Raw genomic sequence first — 22,190 nt, 5'->3', positions numbered from 1 at the left:
AATTAAATATAATATATGGTTTAATGTTATTTATAGTTGTTTTTATTGTTAATTAATTTTTTAAAATTTATTTACTTAACGTTTTAATTTCTGTCATTATAATTATTTAAAAAATCAAACATTGTTTTTTGTAAGTTATTTTAAGCTATTTATTTGAAAACTTTTAATGATTATAAAAATATCTTTAGAAATTATTTTAGTTAAATTGAGATTACAATTTAGTTTTTGTATTTATCACTACAATTTATCACTTTTAATTATTTACAAAATATTCTTTGATTTTTTAAGTGGAACTGAAATTTATATTTAAGTTGACATTGTAATATTGTGTTTAAAATAACAATTTAAGTATTTTTTGTCCAAACTGTTAAAAAGTTGTAGCTTTAAACTGATAATGGTTTACACACAACAACATATTAAATCTAATAAATTAAGTATAATAATAATATGTTAAAAGTTAAAGACATACTTTTATAAGTAGAAGTAAATATATTATTTTAAAATTGAAATTTAATATATTTATGATTACATTTTAGGTTTGATATTTATTTAACCTTATTAACCAACTTATAATCATTATTAGAAAGACAGTACAATTAATCATTTTTAACTATTTACAAAATATTATTTGGGTTGTTTAAGTTAAAGTAAAATTTATATTTAAGCTGACCATGTAATGTTATATTCAAATTAATAATTTAAATATGTTATACAAATTGTTCCAAAATTGTACCTTTAAAATGATAATGGTTTACATCCAAAAGTATATTAAAACTAATAAATTAAGTATAATATGTTAAAAGTTAACAAAACATAACTTCATAAGTAGAAGTAAATCTATTATTTTAATATTGAAATTTATTTATATATGATTACACTTTATGTTTGATATTTATTTAACTTTATTAACCAACTTATAATTATTATTAGAAAGAAATTGAAAAGTCATAGGAGTTTCAAATAAATGTGGTGAAAGAAAAAATGAATGAGAGTTTCAAATAAATGTGGTGAAAGTAAAAATGATTTCTTTATAATATAGTATGATATGATATGATAGATAGAAGTAACGATATTTTTTTAAAATTGAAATTTAGTTTATTTACGATTAGACGGTAGATTTGATATTTATTTAACCATATTAACCAACTTATAATCATTATTAGAAAGACACTACAATTTATCGTTTTTAACTAATTACAAAATGATCTTTGGGTTGTTTAAGTTAAACTAAAGTTTATATTTAAATTGACCCTGTAATATTATATTCAAATTAATAATTTAATTATTTTATACATGTTGTTCCAAAATTGTATTTTTAAAATGATAATGGTTTACATCCAACAATATATTAAAACTAATAAATTAAGTATAATATGTTAAAAGTTAAAAAACATAACTTTATAAGTAGAAGTTAAGATATTATTTTAATATTGAAATTTAGTTTATATATGATTACACTTTAGGTTTGATATTTGTTTAACCTTATTAACCAACTTATAATTATTATTAGAAATAAATTGAAAAGTCACGGGAGTTTCAAATGAATGTGGTGAAAGGAAAAATGCATGCGAGTTTCAAATGAATGTGGTGAAAGGAAAAATACATGCGAGTTTCAAATGAATGTGGTAAAAGAAAAAAAATACTTCCTTTATAATATAGTATTATAGTAGACTCATTAATTAGTGGAATTGATTATTGATTAATAAAAATAATAAAGATATCACATAATGACATGTGAAATTTAAATAATTGTAAAATTTTAATATAATGACATGTAGCAAAACTTTGAGAAAGTGACAAGTGGTAAAAAAATCTTTATTTATTAAAAAGAAAAATAATATGTTTATTCCTCTTTTGTCATGTGACACCTTATTAGGCCTCATAATTAATGTCATGCCACTTGTCAACATATTAATTCCTCATTTCAAATTTTAAATTTAAAAATTTTCACTCTAACTAAATTAAATTAATAACATTTTAATAAAAATTAAAATAAAGTTAATACAACTTATAAGATGATATAATTTCAATATTTCTTTAAATCAATGATTATAAATTTATATAACTAAAAAAATCTCTTAATTAATAATTTATTTAAAAATAATTGATTGGGTAAATAGCATAAAAGACACTCAGTTTACACCAAAATTCAAATTTGACACTGTGTTTTCAATTTGTTACAATTTTGACCACTTGACCGGTCAACCAGGTTACATGATGACGTGTCAATTTTTGATGATGTGGCATGCTGACATAATATGTTGAAGTGTCAAAATTGAAATTTTTTTCCACAAAAACACTAATTTTCATTTTTTTCGATTTTGGCACTAAGTTTAATTTTTTCTTTTAATTTTGACACTCTGTTTTTTTGTTCCAAATCGAACATCATTTATCAAATTTTGTTCAATTTTGATCATTTTTCATTTGAAACCGTATAAGCTTCTAATAAGATGTAAAAATTTCACGGGTTGCAAACTTGACATCCGGGTTTTGATCGACTACACGGCTCCAAACCTCCAAACTCATTTTAAAGTTGCGTGTTTAATATAAAATATGGTTTTTATATAACTAGTACATATTTATATATAAAATTATGGTTTGAATGTAAAAAAACATTGTATTTATACAAAACTATGGTTTTTAATTTAAAAAAATGTATTTATATGTTTTAAATGTATTAAAAAAAATTTATACGGTTTCAAATAGACAATTGTCAACATTGAACAAAATTGGAAAAAATGATAGCTCGATTTGGAATAAAAAACATAGTGTCAAAATTGAAAAAACAAATTAAACATAGTGTCAAAATCGAAAAAAAAATTGAAAACTTAGTTTTTTTGTGGAAAGAATATTCAATTTTGACACGTCAACATATCATGTGAGCATGCCATGTCATCAAAACTGGCACGTCAACATGTAACATGGTTGACCGGTCAAGTGGTCAGAATTGTAACAAATTAGAAAACACGGTGTCAAATTAGAATTTTGGTATAAACTAAGTGTCTTTTGTGCTATTTACACTAATAATTTTAAGTTTTACTATAAAAGTTTAATAAATTTTGTAACCGTGATTTCCACGAGTTATAAACTAGTTTTATATAATTAATAGTTTGGAAAATCTACAGAAAATTCCCAAACTTTTTGTAAAATATTTAGAAAAGTCCTAAGAAAAATTTAAACAAAAAAAGTCCAGTTATTTTTAGAAAATCACATAATCTGTCAATTGTTGTTCAAATATTAAAAAAATCGTTAATTTTAACAAAATATTAAATAATCGAACTTTTTTGTTTAAAAAAAAAACTTTTAGGATTTTATAAAAAAAATCCAAAATACTAGGACTTTTTTGTATTAATCACTCAATAGTTTAGTACAAAAAATAAGTATGATAAAGAAGTACCTATCATTTCACTAGTGTCATTTTCATCAATTGAGAAAACTGTAATAAAGTCCCGATATATTGACCTCATAATCGTTTTAGTCTCTCTCTCTCTCTCTCTATATATATATATATATATATATATATATATATATATATATATATATATATATATATAGTTAGGTTTAAATGTTTTTACTATCTATTGTGTGCCCGTATGATTGATTCTGGACCAATCATTTTAGTTATTTTAAGAAAGTAATTAATGCATATTAAATGCTAAAGATGTAATTAATACATATTATATCTTCAAGATGTAATATGCATTAATTACTTTCTTAAAATAACTAAAATGATTGGTCCAGAATTAATCATACGGGCACACAATAGATAGTGAAAACAAAATAACCTAACCCTATATATATATATATATATATATATATATATATATATATATATATATATATATATATATATATATTATTCAATTAAGTCTCAAATACCGGTAATCGTATTCAATTTAACACTTTGACCAGGTCAACAGGTCATCCAACTTTCAAAAATTACATTTTTGGCCCAAATTTCAAAATTTATTACAAATTTGTTCCAAAATTTACACTTTTGGCCCAAATTTTAAATTTTGTTACAAATTTGGTCCAAAATTTACCGTTTTTGCCCAAATTTTACAATTTTATTATGAATTCATCCTAACTTTATTTTTTTTTTACAACTTTTTTTCTCAAAAAATTGTTTCAAATATGTTTTTTCTTTATAAAATCATATTGATACAAAAAAACCGTATTTTCACATAAAAATCTCATAATTTCTATATAAAAACTTTTCTTAAAAAGTTTTTATATATGAAATATCTAGTTATAAAAATATATATTTATTAAGCATATAAATATATACAAATCCATTTTTATAAAAAAAATGTATACAAAAATGTTTTTTTACAAAAAAGGAAGTATACAAACGCCTATCACCTTATATATATATATATATATATATATATATATATATATATATATATATATATATATATATATAGAGAGAGAGAGAGAGAGAGAGAGAGAGAGAGAGATTTATGCACACAAATAGGTGTGTATCTATATTTTATTTATAAAATCGTGTTTGTTTATTTTTTTTTTATAAAAACGTGTCTGAATAATTTTTTATATAATACATGTTTGCATATATTTTATAAAATCGTGTTTGTATATATTTTAGAAAATGTATAAAAACACGTATTATATAAAAAATTATCCAAACATGTTTTTATAAAAAAAATATATAAACAAACACGATTTTATAAAAAAAATTATAGATAAAAGAGGTGTTTTTATACATTTTTTTGTAAATTATGTTTTTGTATACATTTTTTTATAAAAACCGATTTGTATATATTTATATACTTAATAAATATTTATTTTTATAACTAGATATTTTATATACAAAAAACTTTTTATATAGAAAATATAAGATTTATAAGTGAAAATACGTTTTTTTTGTATAAATATGATTTTATAAAGAAAAAACATATTAGAAATAATTCTTTGAGAAAAAAAAAAGTTGTAAAGAAAACTAAAGTTAGGATGAATTCATAATAAAATTCTAAAATTTGGGCAAAAAGGGTAAAGTTTTGACCAAATTTGTAACAAAATTTAAAATCTGGGCAAAAACTGTAAATTTTGGACCAAATTTGTAATAAATTTTTAAATCTAGGCCAAAAATGTAATTTTTGAAAGTTGGATGACCTGTTGACCTAGTCAAAGCGTTAAATTGAATATGATTACCGGTATTTGAGACTTAATTGAATAAAAAATATATATAGGGACTAAATCGATTATGAGGCCAATATGTAGGGACTTTATTGTAGTTTTTCCATTTTATATACCTCCTTCTGGCCTTCTCAATGTATATGCAATCGAACAATCATTCATCAATTGATCTCCGTTTTGCTATACAGTCCAGTATTCACAATCTTCATTGTTGAATTTGATCTTTTGACTTTTAAGTAAAGTCGTTGATGCGAGTAAAACGAAAAATTGGCTCATTGCTAAATGAACTAATTTTTCCTTATATAATGGCTAGGTGTGAGACCCGTATATTACACGGCTCTATAAAAAAAGTTTTGTATAAAATTATAAGCATTACATATTTTTTAAATTAATAATTCTACATAAATACAAAGAATATAATAAATTAAGTAAGTAATGAAGATTGTAGTGCATTTATTATGAAATTTAATAGAATGATCTACTTTACATATATAAATGTCATTAAAATATGGAAATTAAATTTAAGAAAAATGAAAAATTTAAGAAAATGACAAGTAGAAAAGAAATAATTCAAAAACACTAAAAAAATGATATGTGTCAAATTTAATGAGAACATAACATTTGACAAAATTGATTTTCATTTATTAGGTTAAATGAGAAAAAATCACACAGGATTAAGCAAGTCATGCAATGTAATTACCTAGTAAGTTCCCGAAGTACCCTATCTTTCATATTTTTGAATACCTTAATCTCACATTCATGGACTTTCACAACTTTCTAAGTTATATAGTGGGCCCTATCTCGAGCTACAAATGCCATCTTTGAATTTGAAATATATCAATGTTATATATATATATATATATATATATATATATATATATATATATATATATATATATATATATATATATATATTTGTTATAAAATAATTAAATTTTATTGACCAAAGATTTTCACCTTAGGTTCTTTGTATCTAACATTTATTTTTGAATGCCAACTAATTACATCGCATTCACTATAAACTTTATTACTCTACCTATTTATTTATCCTTTTTTTTTTATCAAACCTTACTCAATTTTCTTCATTTTTTACAATTTTTTTTCAAAAAAATTTAAGATGTCTTCTTCGAACAATCCAAACAACCAAAAAATACCCATTAGAAATACCACAACCTCAAGATCTTCGTACGATCAACCGATTTATTCGTCCACGTTTTATCACTATGGGGGTATGCTACCTTATTATCCACAACAATTCTCACAACCACAATAACCAATACAACCACAACACAAACACAACCACAACCGGACTCATATTATAATCTGTTTGAATTTTTGTCCCAACTTGAGTTTATTCAACAAACTTAATCACAACTACGAACATCCATTTTTTATTCTGAACCCGAAGTCGTTCGAAAAACTCAACCCACTCGAGCACCAAATAAAAGAAAATAGAAAGCAGACGTGGAGGCTAAAGGATGAGAACCCCAAAAAGTGTTAGCACAATCATGGATGAGAACTCTAAAAAGTGTTAGTATTAGCACAATCATGGATCGATATTTCAGAAGATACGGTGACATAAAAAAACAAAAAACTTGATTGTTTTTTGATGTAAGTTAGACATAGATTCCACAAATGAATGAACCGTGAAGATAACCGTTCAAAACACAAAGTGTACTCAAAATGGGGGGAGATAAACAAAGAAATCATGTTGTTTAATGATTTGTATAACAACATGAAACGTCAGTGGAGAAACGAAGAAAGTGATGATGTGATTTTGTAGAAAGCACTAAAAGTGTACAAAAGAGAAAACAAGAATGCTATCAAGTTTCTTGAAGTTTGGAATCTTGTGAAAGATAACAAAAAAATGGTAAAACAGCAAAACATCCGACAAACATATTGACAGTGGTTCAAAATGCTTAAGAACATCTGAATCCAACAGCACTACATCTGATGCTCGTGGTTTCGACCTCAACGATGATGACCCCGTTCAAGTTTCATCACCTTCCCGACCAATTGGCAGGGACAAAGCAAAAAGTAAAGGCAAATGCAAAAAGTCAGATTCGGATGAGTTGAAAGAAATGAGGGCCGATATGAAGGGTATAAAATATAGAATTGACAAAATTTTGCAACTTGTTTCTGAAAGGGAGCTTCGGAAACAAATATATAGCGACTTGGAAATACTAACGATAAACACATTGTAGATGACCGGGAAGGAGCTTGAAATTTCTTTGGCAATGAAAGACGATCTCAAAAACGTTATGCTAATAAATATGTTTAAAATTTCTAATTTTTTTTTTTAAGTTTTTAATCGTTTCATGTGTGTGTGTTTTAAGATTGTAGGTTTAAGTTTTCTAGTTTCTTTTCCTAAGTTTTTAGGGTTTTTTTTATGTGATTTTATGTTTTTTTAAAAGTAATATAATGTAATGAATTTTAATTTTTAAGTAATGAAATGTTATGTTTTTTATGAAAGTGAAAGTTTTTATTTAAATTAAACTGTTAAAAATTTTGGTCACCTCTCATTGGGTGTGTCAAGGAATCATAAGCTAAGACCATCCGTTATACCCACCACATACCACATATGTGTTGGGTGCCACATCAACACCATATTCTTTACCACTAAACACATCACTCCACCTCATTTTTTTTATTTAAATTTAATAAAAAACAATACATTAAAACACAATAAATCATATTTTTTTTAAATTAGTTTTTTTATTCAATAAAACATATATTTTTTTAAATTAGTTTTTTTTATTTAAATTTAATTCAAAAACACAATAAAACATATATTTTTTTAAAAAAATTAGTTTTTTTCAATGAAGCAAATATTACATTAATTTAAAATACACAACATAAAATAAAAATAAAAATAATAAAAAAAATGCAACCCCAAAGAACTTAAACTAGTTTTAAACCGTTATTTTTAATGACTAAATTTTGGGGACTCTCAATTTTCGCCAAACTTTGACGTGTTTAAACGGCGTGTGTTTCGTGTCTTCATATTGATGCATGGCCACAACAAACAGGTCGGCTTCGTCCACAGTGTTTATAACAAAGTTATAAATCTCATTGAATTCAAGACATTTTACCCTCATATCGTGAAACTTGGAACATATTTCATCAAGATTACGACTTTGACAACCCATTAAATCATGGAAAACATTTTCAACTTTTACCCAAAAATTAGGAGGTATTTCTGGGTCTTCTGAAACAGCTACCCTTGCTAATGCTAAGTTCTCTTCTTCATTTTCTGACAAATTCATCATTTTAGGAGCCATTGACTTTGAGTTTATGAAGCAAAAGAAGTGTGTGATTGTGAGAAGAAGAAAAAAGAATTGTGTGAGTAAAATGAATGAATAAGTATGGTATTTATAGAAGTGGTTTAATGTTGTTTGAATAGTAAAATTTAAAAAAAAAAAAAAAAATTTTAACCATAAATATGACCGTTAATGTGGCACCCAATCACAATTTCCGATTGCATTCGTTGTCCCGACCACGACTCCTCACGACAACGAACCACCACCAGCCACCGGGATGGTGTGCACGGTCGTGGTTCGTGGCCAGCTAGACCACAAACTCGTCCGTTGCAACCATACCGGACGGCCTAACATGGAAGTGAAATGAGTGTGGTTTCTGTGGCACCGCTCCCTTCACCCTTATTGGTAATGGTGATAATAACTCATTGTAATAGTAATTATATTTTTCGTGAAGATCAAAACGAAAGCAAAATTAAGATTCAAAACCAAAATCAGCGAGCCTTTTTTTTTTTTTTTTTTTAATTGTAAAGGGTCTTTCTCGTGCGATTCGAAGACCGTTTTTCTTTTACTGAATATACATTTATTTTGTGATAAAACTACAAAAATAGTCATATTTGCAAATTAGAACCGTTAATACAGTCATTTTAATGATTAGCTTTTGTAAATGGGATTTTGATAAAGTCCATACCTTATTGAAACACTAAAATCCAACTAATTTTTAAAAAATTACAAGTATTTTTCGCTAATACATGACTTAACGAACTCAACAAGTGACCACAAGTTAAGAAAAAAAATTAAAATAAGTAGCCAGCTTTCGATTTTTTTAATAACTTAAGCGACTTAATTAATAATTAGTAATGCTAAAAGAGTTTTTAGAAAGTTGTCTATCATATATATATATATATATATATATATATATATATATATATATATATATATATATATATATATATATATATATCATTTTTTTTTTATAAAAACACTTCTTATATTTCATGTAGAGTTATTTTTACTATTTTATTTAAACTTACATTAGATAGCAAGTAAAAGTACACTTTTAGCCCTAAGTATTACAGTAAAAATGAGCCGAAACAGCATAATCATAGTTACAAAAGGATAAATATAAGATACGAGAGGAATAGGCCACTACCATACACTTTCTTACATCGCTAAGGACAACAAATCGATGAATTCCATACAAATCTAATCACTTGACGTCTATTTATACCACAAACACCACGATCAATTAACAAATAACTGAAAGCAAATTAATTAAAATGGATCAAATTCATGAAGTATGTGTTGTGATGGTGCCTTTTATAGCACAAGGCCATCTCAACCAGCTCCTCCACCTCTCACGTCTCATCTCCGCCTACAACCTCCCTGTTCACTTCGTCTGCGCCACCAATCACACCCGCCAAGCCAAGCTTCGCATCCATGGCTGGGATCCACTTGCTGTTGACAACATCCACTTCCATGAATTTCCGGTGCCCTCCTACCCAAATCCTCCACCTAATCCCAACGCAACCATACGCTTCCCCAACCACCTCATGCCGTCATTCAAAGCCATCATGCACCTCCGTGAACCGTTCTCGAAACTACTCTCCGATCTGTCAGCCACCACAAAACGGGTCGTTATTGTTCATGATTACTTGATGAGCTCCGTCGTTCAAGATTTCAGTTTGGTGCCTAACGCTGAGGTTTACATGTTTCAAAGCTGTTGTGCTTTCACTGCGTTTTTGTACCATTGGGAGGAAACACAAACGTTAAAATTAGATGATGAAACCGAGTCTTTGTGGAAGAAGGTCCCGTCGCATGATGGTTGTTTCAGCCAGGAGTTCTTCGAGCTTCTTGAGTCTGAAGACTCTTCTTTCAAGAAGATCAGCTCCGGAACGCTTTACGACACTAGTAAAGTGTTCGAAGAGAAGTTTTTGTCACTACTTAAAAACGAAGGGATTGATTCAGGTACGACTAAGAATTGGGCAATCGGTCCGTTCAATCCTGTTACTATATCGGATCATAAGAACCCCACTACCGAATCAAAAAAGTTATTCAACTGGCTTGATAAACAGGAAGCAAATTCGGTGATTTATGTTTCGTTTGGGACAACAGTTTCGTTAAGTGATGAAGAAGCAAGAGAAATCGCGATCGGGTTGGAAGAAAGTGGTCAGAAGTTCATATGGGTGGTAAGGGAAGCCGATAAGGGTGACATTTTTGACGGAGAAGATGACCGGAAAGTTGAGCTGCCGGAAGGGTATGAAGAGAGGGTGGAGACGAAGGGGGTGGGAGTGGTGGTGAGGGGTTGGGCACCGCAGCTTGAGATATTGGGACACCCATCTACTGGTGGATTCATGAGTCATTGTGGTTGGAATTCTTGCATGGAGGGAATCACAATGGGGGTGCCGATTGCTGCATGGCCCATGCATTCCGACCAACCGAGGAATTCGGTGCTAATTACAGAGTTTCTTGGAGTCGGAATATACGCGAGGGAATGGTTTCGTAGAGATGAGAATGTGGTGGCGTCTATGGTTGAGGGGGCAGTCCGGCGGTTAATGTCATCAGAAGAAGGGTGTCTGGTAAGAAAGAAGGCGGCAGAACTCGGTTTTGCAGTGCGGCGATCGGTGGAAGAAGGTGGTGTTATGCGTAAGGAATTGGATGCATTTGTCACTGAAATCACAAGATCATAAGAGATACTCTTGATATTTTTTATTGTTTTTTTTGGTTGTAAAAGAGTGGTTATTTTATAAGTTGTTGCTAGAATTTTCAACATCACACATGTTGTTTCTTTGTCATCTCGTGTCCTATTGGCTCTTGTTACATGTCTCGATCTACTATTATATCTTAAACAACGTGTGATGTATAATCAAATCATTTTTTGATATAATAATATGAAAATTGGAATGAAGGACATTAATTCACGACTCTATTGCTTCCAATAAAATGTGGATATATGCAATCGATGAAAGAAAGCTGGTTTAGGAGTCATGATCGAATCGATTTTCTAGAGAAATTGATATCCTAGTTTTTGATGTTTTTTTGGATTAGTTATTAAAGTTTTTTTTTTCTTTTCTTCTTTTTGCATAAGAAATTCTTAAAATATTATTTGAACTCTGTATTAAATTTCATTACAGTTTAACCCGTTTCAACATAAAATATTAAAACTAAGAGTAAATTACACGAATGGTCCCTATGGTTTAGGTAATTTGTATGTTTGGTCTCTAACTTATTTTTTTAACTCGGAAGGTCCCTACTGTTTGATTTTGTTACGCGCTTGGTCCATGTCTTACCTAAAAATACTATTTTGTCATTGATTTTTTAATTTATTTAAATAAATACACCTCCAACCCCACCCTCTGACCTTACCTTATCTATCCCACCATTTTTTCTCTATTTAAATAATAGTTTTTTTTTTTACATAAGACAGGAACCAAGCGCATAACAAAAACAAATAATAGGGACCAAACGCGTAACAAAAACAAACAGTATGAACCTTTCGAGTTAAAAAAATAAATTATTGACCAAACGTACAAATTATCCTAAACCGTCGGGACCATTCGTGTAATGAAAGTTTTTTATGGCTTATTATTGTTTGGCTGACTAATCAAAACATTTAATACCATTACAATTGGAATATTTACTTTTTTTCTCATTTTTAATTTCTTGAACACTAACCCTTTCTTTTTAATAATATTAAATTTATCCCCTTGATTTAATTTTAAATATTTATTATTTATTTAAAGTTTACAAATGAAAAAAATATACAATATATAAATATATATACTATAATAATATATGAATCGTTTGTATGCGAGTGAATGTTTATATTAAAATACGACGTTTTTAAAAAACGATTAGTTAACGAGAGGGTTTTATAGAATATTTTAGATAGATAAGGATAAAGTAGTTAAAATTAATGAAAAAAAAAGTCATAAAAAGTTTAACAATCGGAGAAACAATTTAACTAGAGGTCAACATAATTAAATAGTGACGTGACAATTTTTTTTGGAAATGGAACTTCCTTAACGAGGGTTTTCGGGCTAGCTTTCGCGCACCGACTGTAACGCTCATTTCAGGTATCTATTTCTTTTTAGAATTTATGAGTTTTAGATTGGAACTCGACGAGTTGGAGAGCTCCAACTTGTCGAGTAGAGATCATTGTGGAATGCAGGATTTTGGACCTACTCGACGAGTTGGAAGGCCCAACTCGATGAGTAGGCGCTGTAAAGGAAAACCCTAAATTTTAGGGTGTGCACCCTATATAATCTCCTTAAAACCTTGAGGCTGACCTTCCATCAACCTCCAAACCCTAAGAACGTCAGTGCTAAACCTTAATCCCCAATTTCTCTCATATTGTGAGTTAGAGTGACTTTTGGAGCTTAAGAAGAAGAAGATAGTGAGAAGAAGGAGGAGATCCAACAAACAAAGCCTTCACTCTTGAGCTTAACCATCTTGTGGACTATTGTAAGCATTCAAGATTCGATTTTTATCTTAGAATATGACTAGATCTTGAGTTTACTCTTCATTTCACATCATTCTTGTCGATTGCATGCATGGGGTTCATAAAGTTTACAACTTTATGAATCTCCATGGCAAAATGGTCCCATGGTGGGCTATATCTAGCTTTTGGTCAAGCATGGATGCCATGCATGGATTTTAGAGTATATTTCCCTTTTTGGCCATTTTGGCTTCAAGACATGCATTGGACATGCATGTCCATAAAGCCTCCATCTTTGGAAAGTTTTGAGGATTAGAACCTCTTCTGGAAAAGAGGGATTCCAGATCCCTAGAGTCTTGAACCACATGGTTGTGACAACCGTAACTTTCTGGTCAAGCCAAAGTCAAATAAAGCCAATAATTCAAACCGGTCAACTTAATTAATCCTTGTGTATTAGGGTTTACATTATGTTTACTATTGTACAACACACTATCTTAATACAAAAGTATCACTTAGCGTTTTTATGTGTTCAGAAAATCTAAACCCTAATCAGGGTAAGTGATGGAACTATTTGATAAAACATTTTTACATACCCTCCGGGGGCATATAACATTCATAACGAGGCTTAATGGGGTTTACAAACCTTGCATTAAGAGGCTAAATGCTAACAAAAGTCACAAACAAAGTCTCTCTTAATCTCTCTCGCTATATATCTCTCTCTCCCAAATTTCTCCCAAATCTCTTTCAACGTTTCATGAACACTCAGGGCATCCTGACCCTTAACTTAGTCAAAAACCAGTCAAAATGGGAAGATTATTTGAAAAACAACCATATAGGGTCAAACCCTCTTAGAGCCGAACCTCTTAGAACCGAACCTCTTAGAGTCGAACCTCTTAGGACTGAAGCTACTTAAGAACCGAACTCCCCTTAAAGACCGAACGCACCCGTCGGTTCGAAACCTACTTCAGTTCATCCCACCTTCGGTTTGGATTAGTCACTTCGGTTCAGATCAAGCCCCTTTGGACCGAAGCTTTCCCTGCTTTTGGTTCATTTCACCTTCGCTTCCCATACACCTTCACCTGCGAGCTTCTCGGACCGAACCTACCTTCAGTCCTCAACAACATGAATCGAACCCTCGCAGATTTGCTTCTTTCTTCTCGGTTTTCGAGTACCTTCGCGTTTTAGGCCCGTTTTTCATGATTTTAACGTGGGATTTTCACCCAAATCCATATTTTATCATGTTAAACCCTCTAACATCGTGATTTATCCATATCTTGGAGATTTCCAATATATAATCCATAATATTGATTAGGACAAAGTGCAAGTACAAAAATGTACTTTTGACTTTCCCCATAAAGCTAGGACAACAAGTTATCCCCCATACTATGGATGAAAGTGGGTCCAAACCCAGACCGGATGGACCCGAACCCGAAAAACCCGGAACCGGTTAACGGGATTTTGTAGAACCGAAAACCGGACCGGTATATAGGAACCGGTTCCGGGTATGGTTCCGGGTAAAGTGGGTCTAGAACCGGAAAACCCGGAAACATCAAAGTGGGTAGGTTGGAACCGGATAAAGTGGGTTTAGAACCGGAAAACCCGGAAAAAGCGGAATTTTTTGGTCATTACTTACTACTTAGTGGGTTGAACTTTGAAAATTTTCATGTTGATATCCCGACTTTGGGTGACTGTAACTCATTGAATATGAAACCAAAATTAACAAAATTATAGTCTAAAATCATGTACAAACTCTAAAATACACTCTGGAAATAACCGCATGTCAATCCGACTTTAAACAAATGATATTTTCATGTGTTAACATTTTCACATAATACTAAGTACAAAAACAAATAGCTGAAAAGTTGAAAATTTTCAGTTTTGATATCCCGACTTCGGAGGGCTGTAGATTATTGAATGTTAAACCAAAAATGACAAAATTATAGTCTAAACTCATGTACAAACTGTAAACTCTAAGTTAGAAAAAACCACATGTCAAACTGACTTCAAACGAATTAGATATGCATGTTTTAAAACTTTCATTGAATACAAAAAAACTGAAAAAACTAAAAACTTCCAGCTTTGATATCTCAACTTTGGACGACTGTAAGTCAATGAATATAATACTAAAAATGGCAAATTTATAGTCTAAAATCATGTACAAAGTCTAAACTACATGTTTGAAAAAACCGCATGTCAATCGGAGTTGAAACGGATGAGATATGTATCTTTTAAATGTTTCATAAAAACCGATTCCGACCCTAAAAGTGGTTCCGGTTCCAAACATCGGTTCCGGTTTTTAGACCCGGTTTACCCGGACCCGATGGACCCAAACCCGGATTACCCAGAACCCGAATAAATCCAATTTTTAAACCTGGAACCGGAACCGGTTCTATATATTCCGGTTCTAACGGTTCCGGTCCGATTCCGGTTCCGGTCCGGTTTTCCAGTTCTAAATCTCATCCCTACCCCATACCAACTCTATGACAACCTCCAGTCACTATTCACACCTTACCATATCAAATCACTGTCCTTTTATGCACCTTCCAACACTCCATATGATTCTCTAACCAAATCTTAGACAAACATTACCTTTCCCTCTAAGACTTCACTCTTTCACCAAAAGCAAACATATCTCTCTCTCATTTCCTCTCTCTCAAAACTTGAGATTTCAAGGGTTGACCTCAATCTTTTCATCCACTTTTGTTAAGTATCTTCATCCTACGCTTGAACATTCTACACAACTTCACTCGAATCATGGATTTCTTACACAAATATCGACATATTTGTCCTTAGGATCTTCAAATCCATAAGCTTTCTCCAAGTGTTCTTGACTTGGAAACCTCTTCTCTACAACATCCATCTCAAGGTGAGTTCATACCCCTACGTACATTTTCATGTTTTCTTAAAGTTTTAAGGGGGGGGGGGGGGGGAATACAAGTTAAATCACCTTAACATAACTCAAACTCATACTTACGCTTTTCGTTGAGTTCTATTCACGGACTGTTTTGACCATCTTAAACTTAATATCTTTCAAAACTATTTAATATGTAAGTAATTCGGGTTTATACCTTTCTGACTACTTACACATCTCCATATGATTTTTCTACAATTGATGGCGATTTTTGCAAAACTGCCTATCATTTCATAAACGAATTCGGACCAATCTGTGAATATGAACATTTTCACAGAGGTTAGAGATCACTAAAAATCATAATAAAAATTATGAACAAACTAGACACATTTTCTAAACTCTCAGAGTTTACGGAATCAATTTTTGACTTCGCATGATTTTTCTGTGATATTTCTAAAACAATGCAGAAAAGTTAAAAACTAGTTAAACAACTTACAATATTAACAACACTTTGTAACATGTTGAGCAAAGTGTATAACAATAAGTTCTAAATGTTGAATGTATTTCTTGTTTTACAACACCATAAATAGAAATTAGTCATTCATGATGAGATTTTCCGTTTACTACCAACATATGTAATAAATTATAATAGGTATAGTTTATGGTACTTACACACCACAAAATCACTATGAGAAGTACTCTATTTACTCCACAAAAAGGGTTTTCAATTACTACAACCATGTACAACAACTATAATAGGTATAGTTTATGGCTCCTTACACTAAAAATACACTAGAAAAATAGGGTCATTTACACTAAATAAAAGGTTTTTCATTCATTATACATGTAAACTCGTTAACGTAAATTGTGAGACAATACTTCATTGTACTCTTAGTGTATGGGTTAAAATTCCTGTAAGTTATAACCAGAGTCTCTTGTAGGGAGAACATGATAATTGTATATAGATCTATATTGGGATTGACAACCCACACCCAAGCTGCTTGCAACAGCCCGACCGGCCGGTCGGGGATGACAAATGTCATAATAGTTCTGACGCCTGAAAAACGTCGCAACAAGTCTACTCTGTCATAGTATGGTTATAGCAACTCACATAGGGAGATAACGACACACATAGTTTACGGGAATTTCTACTTTAAAATGGGGTTTTATCTATTTAAAACTGCATACATCGTTACAAAGTACGAAACACACACATACATTCGGTCTTGGGATTTAAGACTACATAACATGTTATAAGGAAAATATTGGATTTTTCTTGAGTATACATTACATTTACAAACAAAGGTTTTCAAACTCTACACCCAAAAGCTTATGAACTCACCAACGTAATTGTTGACACTCTTTCAAAATTTACTTGTATTCTCAGGTAATCAATAGAAATCAGTGACTACCAGCTTTTGAGGATGGAACGCTTCGACGTTAATCAAAACATTTTGTCATTATTTTGTAATCGATTTTGAAACATGTAACTTGTGAAATCATGTAACTTTCTCGATTATATTTATAATGGTTGTATTTACTTTGAGCACTATTATACTCGTTGTTGTGATAATATACATGAAGTCCTCCACCCCCGGACGTTTCTGCCATCCTTGGTTTGGGGGTGTGACAATGGCTAAGCTTTTGAGCTTTCCAACCTTTGTTAAGGGCCTTAGAGCATTCAGAGTGGTTCTAAAGGATAAAGTTGGAAACTTTATCCTTCTAGACACCTTTAGGTTTCAGATCTAAGCCCTAGAGTCCCTGCAATCGACGTATCATCCGAATAAGCAAACAGGGGGGAAAACTCAACAAGTTGCCCTGGCAACTCGACGAGTTGGATCGGGTTTCCCCATCTACTGGATATTGAGTGAACTCGCCGAGTTAATAAGACAACTCGATGAGTTGGCTAGGGTTTGTCCTGGTTTTCTGGACTCTGAAGGAACTCGATGAGTTGCTAGATGCACTCGACGATTTGGGTTCAACATGGACTGTTGACCTTGATTGTTGACTTGGACATTGACCAAGGTTGATCCAGTTTGACTTTGAGGGTATTTATGGTATTTCAGGATTGCAACAAGTTAATCACATGATGGTTATAGGCAGTTGAGTTGGAGCTGCGTGTTAGGACTTATCTGATCCTATCTCATCAGTTCAACATTCTTGAGAGGTGAGTCTCCTCACGATACCAATAGGTGGAAGGCACCAAGGCTGACCGATTTTGTGATATGTGGTATACTAGTTGATGTAGTGATATGTGGTACGATAGTTAGTTATATGCTAAGTGGTATGCTAGTTATATGTATGATGTTTGCAAGGAAGATCATGAGGGAGCCCATGGCGCTTGGATGTAAGACCATGTGGGGGAGCCCATTGCTTTTCAAGTAAATACCATGGGGGAGCCCATGACACTTGGATGTAAGACCATGTAGGGGAGCCAATGGCTTTCCAACTAAAGACCATGGGGGAGCCCATGACACTTAGGTGTAATACCATGTAGGGGAGCCCATGACATCCTAGAGTAAGACCCTGGGAGGAGCCCACAACATCCTTATATGTTATTATGCATGGCTTATATGGTTTATGTAGCTTTTATAGCTAATATGGATTATGTGATTATGTGGATTGTGTGGGGTATGCTCTGGGGAACTCACTAAGCATTAGCTTACAATTTTTTGATTTGTTTCAGGTACTTTTGAGCCAAAGGGCAAAGGCAGGGCTTGATTGCGCGACATGCACTCTCTCAGGCGTTTTTATGGGACACTTTGATATTTGAAATAAAAATGATGATGCTATAAATTTGAAAACAATTGTTCTTGAGATTTTGTGGTTTATGTGGAAATATTTTGATTATTTAAAAATGAAAATTTTGTTTGAAGATTTGGGTCGTTACAGCGACTAATCCTCCGCTACAAACATGAGGCTTCGCCTCATGTCCTGGAGTCACTGCAGGCGAACCTCCATGTCCACAAGGGCTGAGTGGTGCCAGGATTTGAACATAGATCAATATGTTATCCACCATATTTCCACACGCCTTACCAAGTCACCATAACCCAAGTGGTTATGTGACAATTTTTTTGACCTATCATATAGGTTTAGCATTGGAGATGCTCTAAGTAACATGACTTTTTTTCATTTCATAAAAATCGAGTGATGAGAGGAAAAAATGGTACAAACCGATACGATTGGTGGTTGTCAGATGAAAAAATCTTGTGGTAATTAGTGATTTTAGTGAATCATGAGTGGACCTTGTTGATCAAACAAAAAGAAAATTAAAGTTTTTTTTGAATGAAAAAAGGGAAAGAAAATGACAGTGGTTGGTAGTGCTAAGCATCAAAGAGAATGTTCTGATGATGCTGGTATGCGACAATTTGTATTTCGACATTTGGTGTTCAGACGATGATGGTTGATTTTTCAAGAATGATGACCAGAAGCAATTATCGATGATGGTAACATACAAGAATTGGGGTTTTGTTAAAGATGAAAAAAATGTGGAAAGAATGAATATCCATTGTACCTATTGGTGATTCTCAATTGCGGAACTGAGAGTCGATGACATCAAACGATGTTTACGATGGTGGCATATGGTGGCTAGGATTCCGCTGAACCACAAACAAGCAATAATAAACTCAAGAGTCTCGGTTAACTCTTGAGTTAGAGATGGTGGTGTTGAAGATGAGTCATAGAGATCTATGGAATGTAGGAAATCAATATGATGTTAAATGTGTTGAAGATGAGCCAGAGAGAATCAATATGGTGTTAAATAATTCATCTTCCTTACCTGGTAACATCTCTCCTTCCGAACTCTTTTCTATTTTCGGAAAATAATTCCAACCAAGGTTGCTCCTCCCTCTCCGACCACAACAAAAGGCAACCCCTGTCATGCTTTCGACGGTCCTTTACTTACTATCATATTAACTTCCTTGGAAAAGGAAAAGGTTAAGTTGCCTTGTTTGAATCCCAACATGGAAACGAGTAAAATAATTATTATTTAAAGTCCCTTGGGATAACCAGAGCAAAGTCGCCGGAAACGCAACTTTTTGGAGCTGCTAAAGTGCCAATGCACAACGTACAACCTATAGAGCATGAAACATATGCTCCTATTGTTTACTCCTAAAAGGGCCACGTGGATGCCATGTCATCACTACTTAGGTGTGTTTTGTTGACCAATATTCCATGTAGCGTGCCATGTCACCCATGTTACCGACTGATCGATTAATACCCTAAGGATCTATTGCGCAAAAAAACTTTAGTGACCAATACGGAAAAAACACCAAATTTGGTTGTCCTAAAGTGTCAATTTCTCTTTTTTATACAACATTTTGAGTTATATATTTACACAGACGGTTCCTAGGTTTGGGGTTACTTTCACGCTTGGCTCATAACTTTTTTTTTTTTAATTGGATCATCCATGGCATTTAGAATTGTAACTCATATGGTCCCTAACTTAATTTTCCCTCTCTTTTGTTGTTAGAATTCCCCACGTGCCTTGCACATTGGGGGTATTTTGGCCTTTTCACTTTAAAGCATAGGAGATTTAATATGTTTCAGAATCCACGAGCATTGTCATCACCTATCGAACACAAACACACATGCTAATTATACGAAAAACCCTAATTGACGAGAAAACCTTACTGCAACAATGATGAACAACCACAACGACTTAGAGGATACATATAAACATGGAGGAAATATATGTGCATCATAGATACGATATGTTCATATAAAATTTCTTCATTTTCTAATCATTTTGATGTTTTCACAATAAATTTAATTTTAATGCTTTACATTCAATAAACAACTGTTTTCATAATAAGTTTAATTTTAATGCTTACAATTCAATCAATAGATGGAGATCCAACTTATTTTCGACCCTATTGCATTACGGTGAAAAATTTATAGATATTATGGGAAGAAAGTATCACAACGGCATTATGTTACATACTAGACATGAACACTTTCTTTGTTCATGATATAATGGATCAACTTGGTTATTTTAATGAAGAGTTGTCGAAGAAGCTCTAATATCATTTTCAAATACCATTTCGCGATTTGCATTTTGGTCTGTTTGATTTAGCTTTTGACGAAGGTTGTCGTCATTTGGCTAGATTTTTTTATTAACATAATTTAATAGAGGTGCATATAAAACATTCCAAATTACATACATACTTATTGTCCCCTACACCATCTAAGGTGCATATAGTTGACATTGATCGACATCCAACTTGCTCAAAAACGTTTTTTTGAATTGGCATGATAGTGTTGAACCCCAAGTTGATATTGACCATGATGGTGTTACACCCTTAAAAGTAAGGGTGTTAGGTATTGTTAAACCCCCACATATATTTGAGGCTGATTATGTTACACCATCAAGTGTTATTATGTTGACTTACTAGACATGAACACTTTCTTTGTTCATGATATTAACGAGATAGTGGATCAACTTGGGTATATTAATGAGGACTTGTCGGAGAAGCTCTACTATCAATTTTCAAATACCATTTGGTGATTTGGATTTTGGTCTATTTGATTTAGCTTTTGAAGACGATGCTTGCCATTTGGCTAGATTTTTTGGTCAACATAAGGTAATAGAGGTGCATACAAAGCATACCAAATTGCATACATTCTCAATTTCCCCCAACCCATCTAAGGTGCATATAGTTGACATTGATCGACATCCAACTTGCTCAAGAACATTGTTTTTGAATTGGCATGATAGTGTTGAACCCCGAGTTGAAATTGACCATGATAGTGTTACACCATTAAAGGCAAGTATGTTTGGTATTGTTAAAACCTAGAATATGTTTAAGGTTGATAATGTTACACCATCAGATGTTATTGAGAAAGAAAGTTTTATAAACCAAAACAATGCATTTGATCAAGATAGCGTAGCAAAAAATATGGACATTGAAACTATAAGTAAACATGATAGCAGCAGTGGTGATGAGGATTATCTTATGGACGAATATAATCTCATAGACGATGTTGTTGTTGACATGAAAGCTTTCCAATTGAACATTAACCATAATGTTGAAAGTGTTGGAGGAAATGACCACAAAAGTGTATGAAGGTATAGAATAAGATGAAGACCTTGAAGTAATCGGTAATGATATTTTCTTGATTGAGTTTTCAACAGATGAAGGAAATGAAGGTCAATGAATGAAAACTATTAAAGATATATGAAGGGAACATGAGAATGAGAATGAAATCGTTAGTGAGTCATTCTATTTATTTCAAGCTTTTAATACGTCAAAAGAGTTGAAGGACAAGGTGAAACTACATGCAACCAGGTAATGTGTGGAACATGTTTTTTTCATTTCTTGAACCCATTTTTTCAATAGTTGATGTTGGAAATTTGGTACTTATGTAATGGATGATAATTGGAACCAACAAACGTGTGAACCTCTTTTTGTTAGTCATTGTAAAACACAATAAAATACAAAAGAACACCATATCCAGTTATCCAAAACATGCTCAATACGAAGCATTC

The 22,190-nt window shown here is 31.7% G+C and overlaps 1 protein-coding gene across 1 annotated transcript; it reads left to right on the top strand.

The window, feature by feature from the left end:
• Nucleotides 1-9,603: 9,603 nt before the first annotated feature.
• On the top strand, nucleotides 9,604-11,335 carry LOC145068393 (zeatin O-xylosyltransferase-like). The gene has a single exon (XM_079015354.1). It carries the CDS (start codon nucleotides 9,695-9,697, stop codon nucleotides 11,102-11,104), a length of 1,410 nt encoding a protein of 469 aa, XP_078871480.1. The 5' UTR covers nucleotides 9,604-9,694; the 3' UTR covers nucleotides 11,105-11,335.
• The last annotated feature ends 10,855 nt before the right edge of the window (nucleotides 11,336-22,190 follow it).

This window comes from Lactuca serriola, chromosome 8, assembly GCF_051521515.1.
Source record: "Lactuca serriola cultivar US96UC23 chromosome 8, Lser_US96UC23_V15, whole genome shotgun sequence".
Classification (NCBI taxonomy): Eukaryota; Viridiplantae; Streptophyta; class Magnoliopsida; order Asterales; family Asteraceae; genus Lactuca; species Lactuca serriola.
This window is presented reverse-complemented; position numbering and strand designations above follow the sequence as displayed.

Coding starts and splice junctions, on each gene's coding strand:
- LOC145068393 (XM_079015354.1), top strand. CDS start 9,695: ATGGATCAAATTCATGAAGTATGTGTTGTGATGGTGCCTTTTATAGCA.